Genomic DNA, 14,564 nt, shown 5'->3' with positions numbered 1-14,564 from the left:
GATTAAAAAAGGAAAACTGGGGGCGCCTCAGTCAGTACAGCATGTCACTCTTGATCTAGGGGCTGGGAGTCCAAGCCCCTGTTGGGCACAGAGCCCACTAAAAACAAAAGGAAAACTACTGTGGAGGCTGGGGAGGAACTGAGGAGGCAAAGCTAAGTGCTTCTGGGCCTCAGATAACTATTTGAGAGATACCAAAAGATCTTTATCTTCCCACATAATCCAAGCTGGTTCTCATCTTCCTTCTTCCTTCATTAGACCTCTCTCTTGGCTAGAGCCCAAGTAAGACTCAGGGTTAATCACGCTCTTTGAGACTTTTCTACTGCAGTTATAAAATGCAGCCGCGGAGGTCCCCTCCCCTTCCTGATGTCAGGTTCACTTAGCTCCTTCCAAACTGTTAACTCAGCAAACCAATAACGGGAGGCCTCCCTCCAGCCCCTCGAAGGCAGTTCTTTAACAACTTCAGGATCAGTGTTGTAAAGAGAAAAACAGTTTTTCCCAACTCTGCTGCACATCAAATCTTTAATATGATAAGAGATTTAAAACCATGACCCATTTTCTAGATCTTGGAGGAATGGTAATTGAGAAAAATCTGTTTATCCAAGAAATGTGTTTAATCACACAAAAGAAAACGGGCCACCCCCCTCTTCCCACCCTCCTTCACTAACAGAGCTGCTTTAATCAGGGCAGTTAAGCAGCAGCTCCACCCCCTTCAAGGTCACAGGATTTAGCATGAGGATCACTTTGGTAACTGAAGACCAGTATCATCTAGGGGGGAAAGTTAATGAAGGCAGAGTAAGATTTTCTTGTTAGGTCTCAAGGATCCACATAGGGAGCGCCTGGGGGGCTCAGTCAGTTAAGCGTCTGACTTCGGCTCAGGTCATGATCTCATGGTTCGTGGGTTCAAGACCTACGACAGGCTCTGTGCTGACAGGCCTGCAGCCTGCTTTGGATTCTGTGTCTCCCTCTCTCTGCTCCAGCAGCAGTGTGTAAGAGGAGCATGGGTTGTCAGAGATAACAGCACATCCCAGGTCACAGGTGCTGCGGTACAGACCAATGAAGCACAGGCTTTAGAGGTGGCATTCTCTTCTGAGTAGACAGATGTGCCATCCACCAGCCCTAAGAATTAAAGAACCCATATGACTTAGTGTCAGTAGAGGCAGACTACCTTGGAAAAATGACCTGTCCTCCCACAGACCTACAAATTGACTCTGCCTCTCCTCCCAGGAGATAAGAACCTACATTTCTCCCCTTCAAAATCAGAACTAAGATAAGACCTTAGTCAGAGGATGAAGATGTTTTACATATCTCTCTACATCCGGAATGAAAGGACCAAAGATGAGCTGCAATTCTGAACCTCACTTGATCCACAAACATTAACAGTGGGGAAAAAAATCAGACTGGCCAATTACATACGGTCTCCTAGTGCTTCAGACTACTTTACCCTGACATCACTAGCAACCATACAAGCGTGAGATCCCGTGCTGTGGAAGCTATTTTGTCCATGTGGTAGGTAACTTACAAATTTAATGATTCCTCATAAAGTGAGCTCTTCCATCTTCTGTTTTTGTTTCCCTATCCCTCGCTCCCCAAAGTGAGATACCTTCTAAATGATACTGACTGCCTCTATAGATATATATACACTAGCAAAATAGCTTTCTACATTTCTCCAACACCTGTTATTTCTAACATGGCTAATAAGCTCAAAGGTCTGTTATTTGTGCCTTTTTGCTATGCCACAATACAGTTTCTATTACATAAATCTTGTGGTTCTCCATGAGCTAGCCAGGGTCACTCACAAGATTCCGAATGCATTCAGTTATGTATCTCTGCCTGACATCAATTTTGGGTTTAGCCTATCCAGACTTAACTTCCTCCGGATCCACTGAACAATCTTACTATAACATTCATTCCTATACTAGGGTTAATGGGTAAAGACAAACTACAATGAGAAAGCTATCAAGGATTTCTAGTATTTAGCTAATGCAATATTAGAACTGACATTTAAATCTGAAAGCATCTTTTTAAGCCAATATAAATTGTCTTCACAATTGCCCTAAGTATATTTTGATATTGCTAACTCCAACTTTAGAATCTCTCTTTTTTCAGGGAAATCTCATGCACTTTCGGTGCAAATGTAAACTGGTGCCGCCATTACAGAAAATGGTATGGAGGTTCTTCAAAATATTTCATATAAAAAGGAATTTCATTTTTCAAAAGCACATGAAGTATGTTCAACAATGACCCTTCTTTATTTAAATCACTCTGCTCCCACGACAGGAGCGTATGAAGGTTAGGTTGTTGTTTGTTTACTTGTTTTTTAAGTAAACTCTACCCCCAAGGTGAGGCTCAAATTCACCAGAATTCACCACCAGAGATCAGAGATCAAGAGTCACATGTTCCACCCACTGGCCCATCCAGGAGCCCCTGAAGGTTAGTTTTAAAGAAGAGACCAAGGAAAAATCTAAATATTTTGTAAATGCCTACTCTTCATATTGTCAATTATGTAATATGTTCCATGTTCCATTACCAAATTCTGCATGTAAATTTTAAACCAAATGCAGCACACTGGCTTTACTTACATTCCATGGGTTTCTAGATTTACAGAAACGTTTCTACAAAATTGGATTTTTAAAACTAAAAATGTGACCCTATTTTCATAACTTCTTATATTATAAAAACATAATTTCACAGAAAAATTTGTTATATAATATTATTTTCACAATACATATAAAGTTCCATTTCCATCTGATGATATTCTACCCATACTTTTTAAACTTCCTGTGTGTCCTAAAGCCATCACTCAGAGAAACTGATGCTTCCCCTATTTTCCTGCCTTTATAAATGCAAGTCCATCATTTTGAAAATCAATCTAAAGAATAATCTGATGGACAGAAAAGTGAATATGCCAATGGATAGACACTTGATAAAACCAGGCATAATAAAATGGTAGTAAGTAGATACTACACGGCAGGTATACAGGTGCTCAATGTAGAATTCTTTCAACTTTGCTGAAAGATTGAAATTTTATAATGAAATCTTGGGAGACTAACATCCCATTTTCAAGATCCACCTCAGCAGCCAACACAAAATTCCATTTTTGTCCAAGACAACCCTGTCTACTGTGGACTATACTGATTACGTGCCATTCCTAACCTCCCTACAGGATCCAAGTTCGAATCATTTTTCTATCATCAGACACACCTAATACACAATAATTATTCAACAAATGGAAAAAAAATAATACCGTAACCACCTGTGGAAAATAATCACTGTTCTTTAGTTATACTAACAAAAACAGTATCACATCTTGAATACACAGAAGGCTGAAATATAAAAGACCCATGGCGCGAGAGAAAATTTCTTCCCAACCAGATATTTACTATATAACGTACATGATATAACATGCAGACGTTAAAGTCAAATTATAATACACAGCAACATGAATTAAGAAATCACCAGACATTCACCAAGAGAAGGCAAAAATGCCTTCAGGCAGGAACCAAGACTGGAAGTTGATGGAAGGGATGTGAGCTTTGCGGACTAAGCAAAATTTTCATAACCTGCAGTAGTGGCACAAGTTGATCCAAGTGCTGGGGCCAAGATGGTCTGGGCCCGAAGCTAGAGGCCTAACCTAGGGGAATGAGTGGAGGTCGTGAAGAGAATGTCTCAAGAGACTGAGACGGAAGAGCTGGCAGACTTGGGGGCACCAAACAGCATGAGAGGAGTATGCTGAAAAGGGCATCCAAGTCTGAAAACTAGTGAAAGGTTAACCAGACTATTAACCAGATCAGGGAACTCAAGATGGGAACCTCATCTCACAGTAAGAGGAAATATGGCGTTCCTGGGTTTAGGCATGTTCAATTTGAGGTGAAAGTGGGACATTTATGGCCTTTAAAGTAACTGGAGACATAGGACAATAGATGGGGTAAGTTACCTAGGGAAGCGCCAGAGAAAAAGTCCATAACTAGTCCTGAGGGATCTTTAGGAGAGAGACACAGAAGAAAAAATGAATGAACCTACTGGAGGAGAAAGCAGAATGAAAGTGGGGGATGGGTCAGGAGAGTCCAGTGTAAACAAGTCCCCAATAAGAAAGGATTCCTACAGAGGCGGTGGTCAGCGGAAAACTGAGAAAAGACAAGACTTACACCCGCCCCCCCCCCCCCCCCCCCCCCCCCCCCCCCCCCCCCCCCCCCCCGGCCAGCCTTAGCAAACTCTGACCATAAAGACTGCAAGCTTCAGCGATCATCAGAAACCAAAAACTGGGGGCTACGGAAGCTCATCACACAGCCCCAACTCGCTTTTTTCTGGTAATAAATATGGCCTGAAATAAAGGACACATGTTAAATTTATGTCCTTATGTAAGTAATGCATTAAGGTGAAAATTCACCAGATACTAAACTGGAAAGGGATTGCAGATTTAGCTTTCTAATCTTACGTGGCACAATATCAAAAATAGTTTGTTTTTTTTAATAGCTTATGTCAAAGGCTACATGAGAATGGATGAAAAAGAAAAGGGGAGGGGGGAAGGAAAGCAGCCCCAAAGCTTTCCAAGTGGCAAGAGTAATTCAACCAACCCTCAGCATTTGCAGTGCTTAACCCACAAACGTATAAACCACAGGTAGACAGACTGGAGGAAAGTGGGATGCCAACAGGGGAGGGTGGATGGAAAACACTGAACCATATGAAATCACTAATGCACAAAAATCCATTTTCATGTTTCATATGTTCCTTAGAAGACTACAAATAACAAGCAGTAATTCTCTGCAAAGAATTTATGTGCCACTAGCATGAGCGCTGCTAGTGCTAATCAAGAATTAGCAAAAAGGGACAACTCTCCCAGGCTTTAGTACATTTACATACAGCAAATCCACTGGAACACAAACGCCACTCCTTAGACACCAAAATAAACAGCTTCCCAAGTTCATCCAATTCTGTTTGACAACTGAGGGGCAGCCCATACCAACTTCAGAATGTTGTGCACACCAAGAAAAGGTGGTTATCAACCCAAGGGAGGTCCCGGGGGAGGGGGCAAGGGCAGGTCTCTGCAAGCTGTTACTAAGAAGGCCAAGGCAAACGGCGGAACTACGGAGAAGCAAGGCTAAACCCACTTAGCTCGCCCAGTGCTCCCGTGCTCGGTCCCACTGCCAGCGGCCCTAATCACCACAGGGTTTATACTGCCTCTCCAAGAGGGCTCCAGGAAGCCCCAGAGTTATGGCACATGCAGGGGGGAAGAAAAACCCGGCCGATTAAATTCCCGTGATGCCAGGGTACTGGGTAGTTTCCAAGGGCAAAGTGTTCTAGAAAAATGCAAATAATTCAGGCTCTCCAAAGAAATTCCAGACAAATACAGACAGCTGCTGTCTTAGAAAAATCATCCGGAATTGTAGTTTAGGAGCCTGGATGAAGAGGCACAAGGAAGGACAGCGTGTCAGGGACTCTAACTCACCACTGAGCATCTTTCCCCTCCTCCCCATCTTCTATGTCCCCTTAAAGGATCCCCTGTGCAGTGCATGATGTCTAGCCACATTTGTGTCCACTGCCAATGTGACAGACTCTCAAAAATGCTGGGGAGAGGGGGAGTGGAGTTTGTCTCAATGAACCTTTTTTAAAATTTATGGCAGAATTAAAAAATGCCTTCTTTTCGTGTATTCAAACGTTTGACACCCTAAGAAAATAAAAGCTGAAAAAAGTCAAAAACAAAAATCACCACTCTCTCCCAAGGATCTGTCACAAATCCACAGGTAAAATAAAAATAAAATTCTTATAATTATCAACTAAGGTATTCACACTTGATATCAATTTTGGAATTTCTGGGGGAAAAAGAAAAACATGCCAGCCATAAGACCTGTTACATCAGTCCCACATACCTTTTTCAGCCTTATAGTAAATAGGATATCACCCTTGGCTGCATAATTCCCTTACTCAGTTTTAATTCTCTTACCTCATGCTCCCTTCTCCAAATACAGATATTGAAATTTTCACTCCACTGTAAAAAGATTTTCTTTAAGGTAATTTCAGTAACAATCTAGAAGTTGGCCTCATCAGGAGGTCATTCTTTAAGTCAAATGTGACTGTGCAGCAGGAGAGCAGCTGTCATCCCTACGTGAAGGACGCTGTGGCTATTTAAATTACTCACCTGCAGATTACAAACCCAAATTACAGAATATGAATTTTAAAACACACACAAAGAAGTACTATCAGTTCATAAGCCAAATCAAAGAAATGTCACTCCAAAATCAAGAACACACCTGAGATATCTCACTTGTCAAAGCATTCTTTTAACCCAAGTGCTCCAAATAGTGTCAAGACAAAAAACAAGACTCAAAACTGCCATTTAAAAACAAGGGGGGGGGGGGGGGATACAAACAGTTCATGGAAATGAAGTTTCACTATTTATAAATAGTGTACATGGTTTAAAAGATCCTGGGTTTTCCAAAAGCCTTAGCTTCCACTTTGAGAGTAACCTTATGACAGTTATAGCCAATATTAAAACAACTGTAAAGCAGATGTAATGTACCATCCCTACAAATACAAAATGCATTTCCAACAAATATAACCAGTGTCTAAGGAACTAGAAGTTTATGAATTCTTTAACAGCTTTTCAACTATTCTGTCCATGAAAAGGACTTTGAAATTCTCAGGCAGGCCCCAGAAAGTAAAGCACAAGAAATTATATTTGATTAAAGATTCAATCTAATTCCCACTAGTAAGTCACAGGAAATTATTTAGTTCCAAAGCAGCCTCTCCTAAGTTCTAAAATAGCTAGGTTTTGGTTAATTTGCATTTTTGAACGACTTTTTTTTTTTTAAAGCTAAAAGTCACAGTCAAATTTCTCCCTTTTATGAATCTTTAAAACAGGGGAGTCTCTCAAATCTGAGAAACTTGGTTTTAACAAGTAACTCATTTTTATGAAAACTCTAACCAAAAGACTAGTTATGAGTTAGGATACTTAAGGCTGTTTCTATTCTTAAAATATCCCTTTACTCAAAGTGAAAATGCACTTGCTGTAATCTGACTTCCACCAACGGACTCTCATTACACCTGAAACATTTACTCACTCGAGAAAGGCAGCCTGCTTCTCCCAAAGCCCCACTTTGTCGCCACTGGGAGCTGCCCCTGGGCCTCCAATTTTGAACAGATACCAACAATTCTAATTGCTCTTCTAACTCTAAGTATATTTTTAAAAATAAAATGATAATTGCATTTTGGCAAAAAAAAAGAAGTTAGAACAAAAACCTAATAAAAATGGTTGGGGTATATTCCTAGTTTAAGAAGAAGAGTCTGATTTAAGGCCCTATGAGAGGCAAAACTAAAAATAATCCCAAACATCGCCTTACTCCATCTTTGAAGAAAGACACTCCAGCAAGCTGAAGTAGATTGTATCCATTTCCAAGCACCTAAAGGAATGGTACACACTGTACTTTGAAAAAATTCTTTTTTTTTTTTTTTTTAATGCAAACGCTTCAGAACAAACAGCTCAAGTAGGGTTGATAGATGAGCAAGTCAGGTCTTAAATTCAAATATTAAGTAAATTGGATCTGGCAGATGATCTTGATTTTGTGACTACATACCAAGCTTAAAAGGAAGCACTTTACCTTTCTGAAACACTTGGTAAAATAACATGTTAGTTAATGCCCAGTAATGAGATTATTAAGTGGTACGTTTACTGTAAAACACACTTTGGAAAAAATAATATCCTGGCTCCTTCTCCAGGAACTTCAACACGATAGGAGTATCTTAACCTTTTTGACACACATTAACCACAGGCATAAGTGTATGTAAAACAACCGTGGTGTAACCAATTGTGCAGCAAAGATCAATCTTTATTATGCTGTACAGGCAGGATAAGGGGTGAGGAAGAAGTTCTCAACTAAACTTTCGTATCGATCCCTCCACCTGGGACAGTGAGAAACTGTCAGCTTCAGAAGGCCGAAAGGCGAAAGCACCCCCGGGAGGCCTCCCCGCAGCCGCTCCCCCTGAGAGCCGCGGGGTCTTTTCAGCCTCCTAGTAGGGAAGTACATGCCCGCACCCTGCGTCTCTCCGGGTCTCCCTCTCCCTCTCGGAAAGACCAAAAGATCTAGAGGCGCCACGTCTACGGTCCTCCCTTGAGGCAGGCCGCTCCTACACGCTGCTCCGATGCGCACCTCCATTCCGACTCCCCGAAAACACTTGTCGCAAAGCCCCCCTGCCTGCCCCTGGGATCTGCACCTCCACGCTTGGTAACAATGAGGCGGCAAAGCGAGAACGAAGGTACACACGTCCCCGGCTCTGGCACCCAAGGCAGCCTCTCCGTGCCTAATTAAAAGCCTCAGGCCAAGGGCGAGGCCAAGTTTGGGGACACTTCCTTGCGTAGAGAAGTCCCGGCCTCGCAGCCCCGCGGCCCGGCCGGGAGCCGCGCACCGCCCCGGCGCGCTGGCCCTTTAAAGGCGCTCTCTTCCTACGCCTGCGGCCCCTCCCTCGCCGTCGCAGCTCCGGCTCCCGCCTCCGCCCCCGCCGAGGGTCACACTTGAACTTTAGCTCGCCCCGCGCGGCCCGGCGCCCGCGCTCCGCAGGCTGTGGCCGCCTCTTCGCACGTGTCGGATGCACTACCTCGAGCCTGTCGCGCCCGACCCCCTGCACTCGAGGCCACTTCGGATAAGATCAAAACAAAGCAAAATGCACACCCGCCTCCAAAAACTGCGCTGCCAGCCCCCAGGGACCGACTCGCGACCTGCCAGGCCCTTCCACCTACAACTCGATCCTCCGGCCGGGCCCCGATGAGCCTCGCGGCGCCCTCCTCCGCCCAGCGCGGCGGAAACGGCTATTCGGCGCAGCCCCACGCTGGGGGGGGGACGCGCGTCGCGGAGACGGAGAGAAGCCGCCCTCACCCCCGAAAGGTCCCGGAGTTAAAGAACCGGTGACAGGAGTCCTCGCCGGCCATAGGGGAGCAGCTCCCAGTAAACCCCTTCCTTTCACTGGCGGCTAACTTCTTCTGCTCGCTCTTATGTCCACTTCTTGTCGTTACTTTTTTCAATCCCTAATTCCCAAATGAGCCCCTTTTCCGCGTCCCGCTCTTACTCTCACTTGAGCGCGCGCGCACACACACTTATTCCTGTCCCCCGACAGGTCCTAGGCAAGCCCACCACTCACGTCTGCCACTTCTCGAGCTCTCCCTGCACGCGCTGCCCGCGTGCCCTGCACTTTCAGGCCAAGCAAACTTACACAGCCGCCCTCTCGTCTGCCCCACCACGACCTCAGGTGGAGGCAGGGGTCCCGCGCCACCCCCCCCCCCACACACAGGTCCGGCCGTGCGTCCCGAGGCCACTCACCTTCCAGCCCGCCGAGCTGTTGCTGTCACCCTTATCCTTGAAATAGGGCACGCTCTTGACCATCCACTCGTAGATCTGCGACAGCGTGAGCCGCTTCTCGGCTGAGCTCTCGATGGCCTTGGTGATGAGGTCGGCGTAGGACAGGTTGCCCCACGCGTTGCGGCGGGACGAGCTGCTCTTTCGCGGCTGCCCCGCGAGGGGCCCGGCGGCGGCTGGGGGCACCGGCGGGTGCTGAGACAGCGGCCCGGGCGGCGGGGGCTGCGGCGGCGCCGGGTGCAAGCAGCCCGCCTCCGGGCCCTGGAAGTCCCCGCACAGCCCCCCGGTGGCGGCAGCTGCGGCCGCCGCCGCCGCCACCGCGGCCGCCGCCGCCGCGGCCGCCGCCACGGAGCCGGGCGCCTGCTGGAAGTCCCCGCTCTCCTCCAGCAGGCTCAGGTTGCTCATGAAGTCGGCGTTGACAGCGGCCGCCGAGGCCGAGGGCAGGCCCGCGCCGGCGTCGGGGTTCGCTGCCGCGCCGCCCGACGGCGCCGGGCTGGAGGTGGCCGAGTTGGACTGGCTAAACTCCGGCCTGGGCAGCGGCCAGGTGCACGAGCGCGGCCGGGGCAGCGGCTCGAAGTCCGGGTCGATCTCCACCACCTGGGGCGCTTCGGCCATGGTGACCCCCACCCCTCCCCCAGCCGCGGGAGAGCCAAGGGGTCGAGCGCAGCACAGGGGGCCAAGGGGGAGGGGGCGCGAAAAGCCGGTCCGAGATTTGGGGGGGGGGGCGAGGTCGGCGACTGGAGCCGACAAAAACCGGGAGGAAGGCGCGGCGGAGTGGAATTGCGAGCCCAAGAACTTAACTTCGCGGGTCCATCAACATCTAGGCTCTTCCAGATTCGCTGCACGGTCAGGATGGCAGGCCAGAGTCGCCAGGTCGAGCAGCAGTCGGCGCCGCACTCCTGCTGACAGGGCCTGCGGACCGAAGGACGGACGGACGCCGCGGGCCGCTCGCTCTCCCGGCGGCGCGACCGCGGCGCTGCTGCCTGTTGAATGTGGCGGCGGCGGCGGCGGCTGCAGCGACTACGCTGCCGCCCGACTTACGGGATCTGCCGCCGCCCCCCGCCCGCGGCGGCGCGCGCGCCGGCCCGCCCCTGACTGACAGCGCTCGCGACCAATGAGCGAGCGGCGCCGCCGCCCAGGCAGCCAGTGGTGGCCCGCCGGGGCGGGGGCCGGTTTTCCACCGGGAGGCGGCAGTGGTTTGGTGGGGGGTAGTGGGATGTTTTTCTCTTTCACACTCTCTCTCTCTTTCTCTCTCTCTGTCTCTCCCTCTCTCTCTTTTTTTTTTTTTTGGATCTCTGTTATTATTTTCTGGTAATTCTCAAGTATTTCTGTGAGTCTCTCGCCCTCTCAGTGTTTTGATTGCTAGGAGGCAAACCGGCGTGGAGGCGGCGGCGACACTTTGTTTACTACTGAGGAGCAAAGCCGAGTACTCGGGAAGCTCAAGTGGAACAAGTCGCTCGCTTCTCCGCCTCGACCTCCGCTCGGGGCCCAAAGTGGGGCGGGGCGGGGCCCCGGGGGACGCTCCTCGCTTCGCGGGCACCGGGTGGGCGGGCGGAGGCGGCCTTGCGGAATTCTACTCTATCGCCCCCTTCTCGACTCCACCCACGATTTTTCGCAGAGCAGCGTGGGGAAGTCGGTGGGTTTTGTTGCTGTTCTTGTGTTTTATTTCCCTGCGATCCGTCAAGTCCTCCAGCCCCCGCGCGGGCTGCACACGCCCCTCCCGCACCCGGGTCCCCGCGGTCGGGTCCGCGCGGCCGGCGCCGTCCCCGCCGCCTCCGCGCCTCGAACCCACCTGCCAGTCCCGTCGAGCGGAGCCTCTGCGGTTCGGTCTAGCCGGCGGCCAGGCGGCCAGTCCAGCGGCCGCCCAGCTCGGTTGACTCCCCTTTCTAGCCTTGACCTAAAAGGCTAGAAATGAGGGAAAGGGACTCAGCCGGGCCGAAGGCAGTCCTATTTCACACGCGTGCACAGACCCAAAAGAATCCTAGACTTCAATGCCCTCTGTGGGAACATCTTCCCCTGCGCGGGAACTTCAGACTCAAATGGTCCAGGGGCGGCGGGGAAGGGGTCAGAGAAGAGCATTTGGAGAGAACCTAGTCCCTTTATTACTTACCCCTAACTAAGTCCACCGGCTTGCTTGTCATTTCTTTGCTATTCGGGATGGAAATAGTGAGATTTCAGGTAGGAGCGCCAGCTGGGTAAGACCAAAGCCTTGGGGCTCAGCCCTGCCCCACCCCCAGGTTCCTTTAAATTGCCTCGAGTGTCAGTCAGCCTCCTCCCACCCCAGCCCACTTCTCCCCATCCGGGCCCCAGGTCCTGGACGTCCTGTCGAGATCATTGGGACCAACGGTAGAAAGACAATGGCTCCTGTGTCTCAGGGAGCAAAAGAAACAGTTTTCAAGAAACAGTTTTTTGCTTTGTTTTGCTTTTTTAGGTGGAGCAAGGAAGGCATTTCCTTTCAAAGGGATGGGATCACTTAGGATGGAAGAATGACAGTAGGGTTCTAAATATCTTGTCCAAAATGACAGCTCCCAATTACTTTTAAAATCCCCTTTCTCTTACAGGTAACTCTTCAATTGAAAAGTGGCATCGAAAGAAAATGAGGCCTCACTTACAAAAGTTTGAAAGAACTTAGAGATTTATTTCTTCCTTTACATTCTCACTATCATCTCCCTAGTTCAGGCCCCTGTTTCTTCATAATCCACTTATCACATCTTCCCTACTGATGATGGGGGAGGAGGGCGGGGTAGAGGAAGGTCGTGAGCCTGATGGATTAAGGGTAAAGTTGGTCCCCACCCTCCTCCTCTGCGGTCTCTTCATTTGCCATCAAATTTAGACAGTTCGGGCCGCCTCTGCCAGCCGCTAGGGGACCTCAGTAACCCAGACGATGAGCTCGAAGGAAGGCGGTAATGCAGAACTGATGATACCCTCAACCCTTCCAAGAAAGTTCTGCAGAGGCAGCCCCCATTCGGATGGCCGCACCCTACGAATAGGCGGTGCCCTAATGCATCATTCTTGGCAAAGAGACCAGCTGCAAATTTGGCCTGGCCTTTCAATTCCAGTTTTTCGTGGCTTCAATCAGAGGAGAGTATTTAGTTAAGGGAGTTTTCTTACAGACTTTCCTAAGGTCCTTGAAATCTAGACTATCCTGCCTAATTGTTTGGATGTTACTGTTTGCTTTTATTTATTTTTTATTTTTTGGTCTTTTGTAAAAAAATAATTTGAGGGGCACCTGTGTGGCTCAATCCGTTGAGCATCTCACTCTTGATTTCAGCGCAGGTCATGATCTCAGCTCTGTGCTGACTGGTCTGGAGCCTGCTTGGGATTCTCTCTCCTCTCTCTCTTTCTTTGCCCTCCCCTGCTTTCTCGCTTTCAAAATAAATAAATAAATATTAAAAAAAAATTTAAAAATGTGACTTGAAGCAGGCACAGAATATTTACAGCACCAATGTCCCAGACACTTAGTTCCAAAAAACTGAAGGTATAATAAAAGGTGTTTCTAGCTGCCTACGGTACCATTGTATGTGTCAATTTACTGAACCTTAGGGTGCGGGTGAACATTTGGCTTGTTTCCAATCGTTAGCTAGTACAAGGTATTCAGTAATGAATAACCTTACCTAACTCATTTTGCATCTGTGCAAGTATATACACAGGAGGAATTTCCAGAAAAGAGATCACTGGGTCAGCAGTTAAATGCATTTGTAATTTTGAGAACACTGTCAAATTGCCCTCCATGAGGGCTTGTACCGAGCTAAACTTTCTTTTCAGCTAGAGCCACAGAATGTTAAAATTGAAAGTACACGAGGATCACCCTGGTGGCCTCCTTTACTTTCTCCACAGGAAACTGAGCCCAGCTCCCAACCCCAGCAGAGGCTGATTTGCCCAAGGTCACACAGATCTGAGTGGTGCTGCCAGAGCTGAACTCCAATTTCCGGCTTTCCCATCAATAACCTTCTGGATACACAGAAAATTAGAAATCCCTGCAGTTGCAATATAGCAGCAACCACTATAAAAGTCTGCGGTGTATTTCCTTCCAGTCCACTCAACGGATTTTAGTAAGTTTAGTTAAATGAACTGCACTGAACTAAGTGAAGTTTTGATTTAAAAGATTGGAAAAGCAGACACAAAAAGACGATCATGACAGTGAGATAATGAAAGGAAGAAGATTACAGAAGCGGTTTGGGCTTTTTTAGCCAAAAATGTACACGTTTTCTCTCTCTTCGAAGGATGCCAAAGTATTTAGGTTGGCACTAGCTCTGCTTAAGAGAAAGAAGTTCATTTCTTTTCTTCAATATTTTTTCTGGTAGCTGTTTGCTTTGGAGGCTGTTTCTAATGATTATCACTTACTAGTTGGTACACATGGCCCAGCTGGGAAGAAAAAGGTTTCATGTCAGGTTAAGAACAATTAAAATGAAAAAGGAAATGCATCATCACAAAGCCCATCTCACAAACCAATGTGTTCATTTCTCTGCCTTGTTTTCGGGGTAATTATTGCATCATCCTTGACAGGAAGACTGACTGAGGGACTGTTGCTTTCCATCAATTCCCTGGCAGAAACTTCTGCACTGACCCCTCACCACCAACACTCTGATCTCTGGTTTAAATTCTTACATGTCAAAATAGGTCATTTAAGCCCAATTTAACGAGTAAATGAAAAGTCTGGATGTTTATTTTTCAGTCATGATCCTTAGCTTCATACTTCACATTCCCATTCCCCAACAACTTCCCATTTCCAATATTTTGTCTAAATTATTAAGAGGTACTGCTGTCAACCTATAACAGCCGTTCTTCACTTTACTCGTAGAAAATAATCTGAAAAAACACAGGTTCAGGTTCTTAAACCAATGTCCTGAAATCTGACACACGAAGCGGTAGCTACAGCAATAGCAAGAAGAGCCATTCCTTTTTGCCGAGGGGTAATTGCCTTTGGATTTTGTTACCATTTCAACAAATATTTATAGAGAGCCTACCATGTAGATTCTGGGGACTGTGCCTCTTAGAGTACATCGTTTTGATTGCGAATTCCTTAAGTTCACAGTTTATTTTATTTTCCTTTATATGATTTTGATGTCAGAGTTAGGACTATGATACTCTTAAATAACCAATGCATACTAACAATACTTATTTGGGGGAATTACACACATACAAAGTATTTGGTAGATACTAGGAATGCTAAGACAAGAAAAAATTGAAATATTATCATCAATTTTGAAGAAAAATAAG

At 47.3% G+C, this 14,564-nt stretch overlaps 1 protein-coding gene across 1 annotated transcript in view; it reads right to left on the bottom strand.

Moving 5' to 3' along the window:
• Positions 1–10,337, bottom strand: part of FOXO1 (forkhead box O1) — a 97,491-nt gene extending 87,154 nt beyond the window's left edge. Inside the window, exon 1 of the mRNA XM_039236098.1 lies at positions 9,309–10,337. Within this exon, the coding sequence (XP_039092029.1) occupies positions 9,309–9,959 (651 nt within the window). The 5' untranslated portion in view covers positions 9,960–10,337. The remainder of the gene's footprint in view (positions 1–9,308) is intronic.
• Positions 10,338–14,564: the final 4,227 nt, after the last annotated feature.

Source organism: Hyaena hyaena, unplaced genomic scaffold, assembly GCF_003009895.1.
Source record: "Hyaena hyaena isolate Hyena2069 unplaced genomic scaffold, ASM300989v1 scaffold_106, whole genome shotgun sequence".
NCBI classification, from domain to species: Eukaryota; Metazoa; Chordata; class Mammalia; order Carnivora; family Hyaenidae; genus Hyaena; species Hyaena hyaena.
The sequence above is the reverse complement of the archived record's forward strand: the minus strand, read 5'-3'. Positions and strand labels throughout refer to the sequence as shown.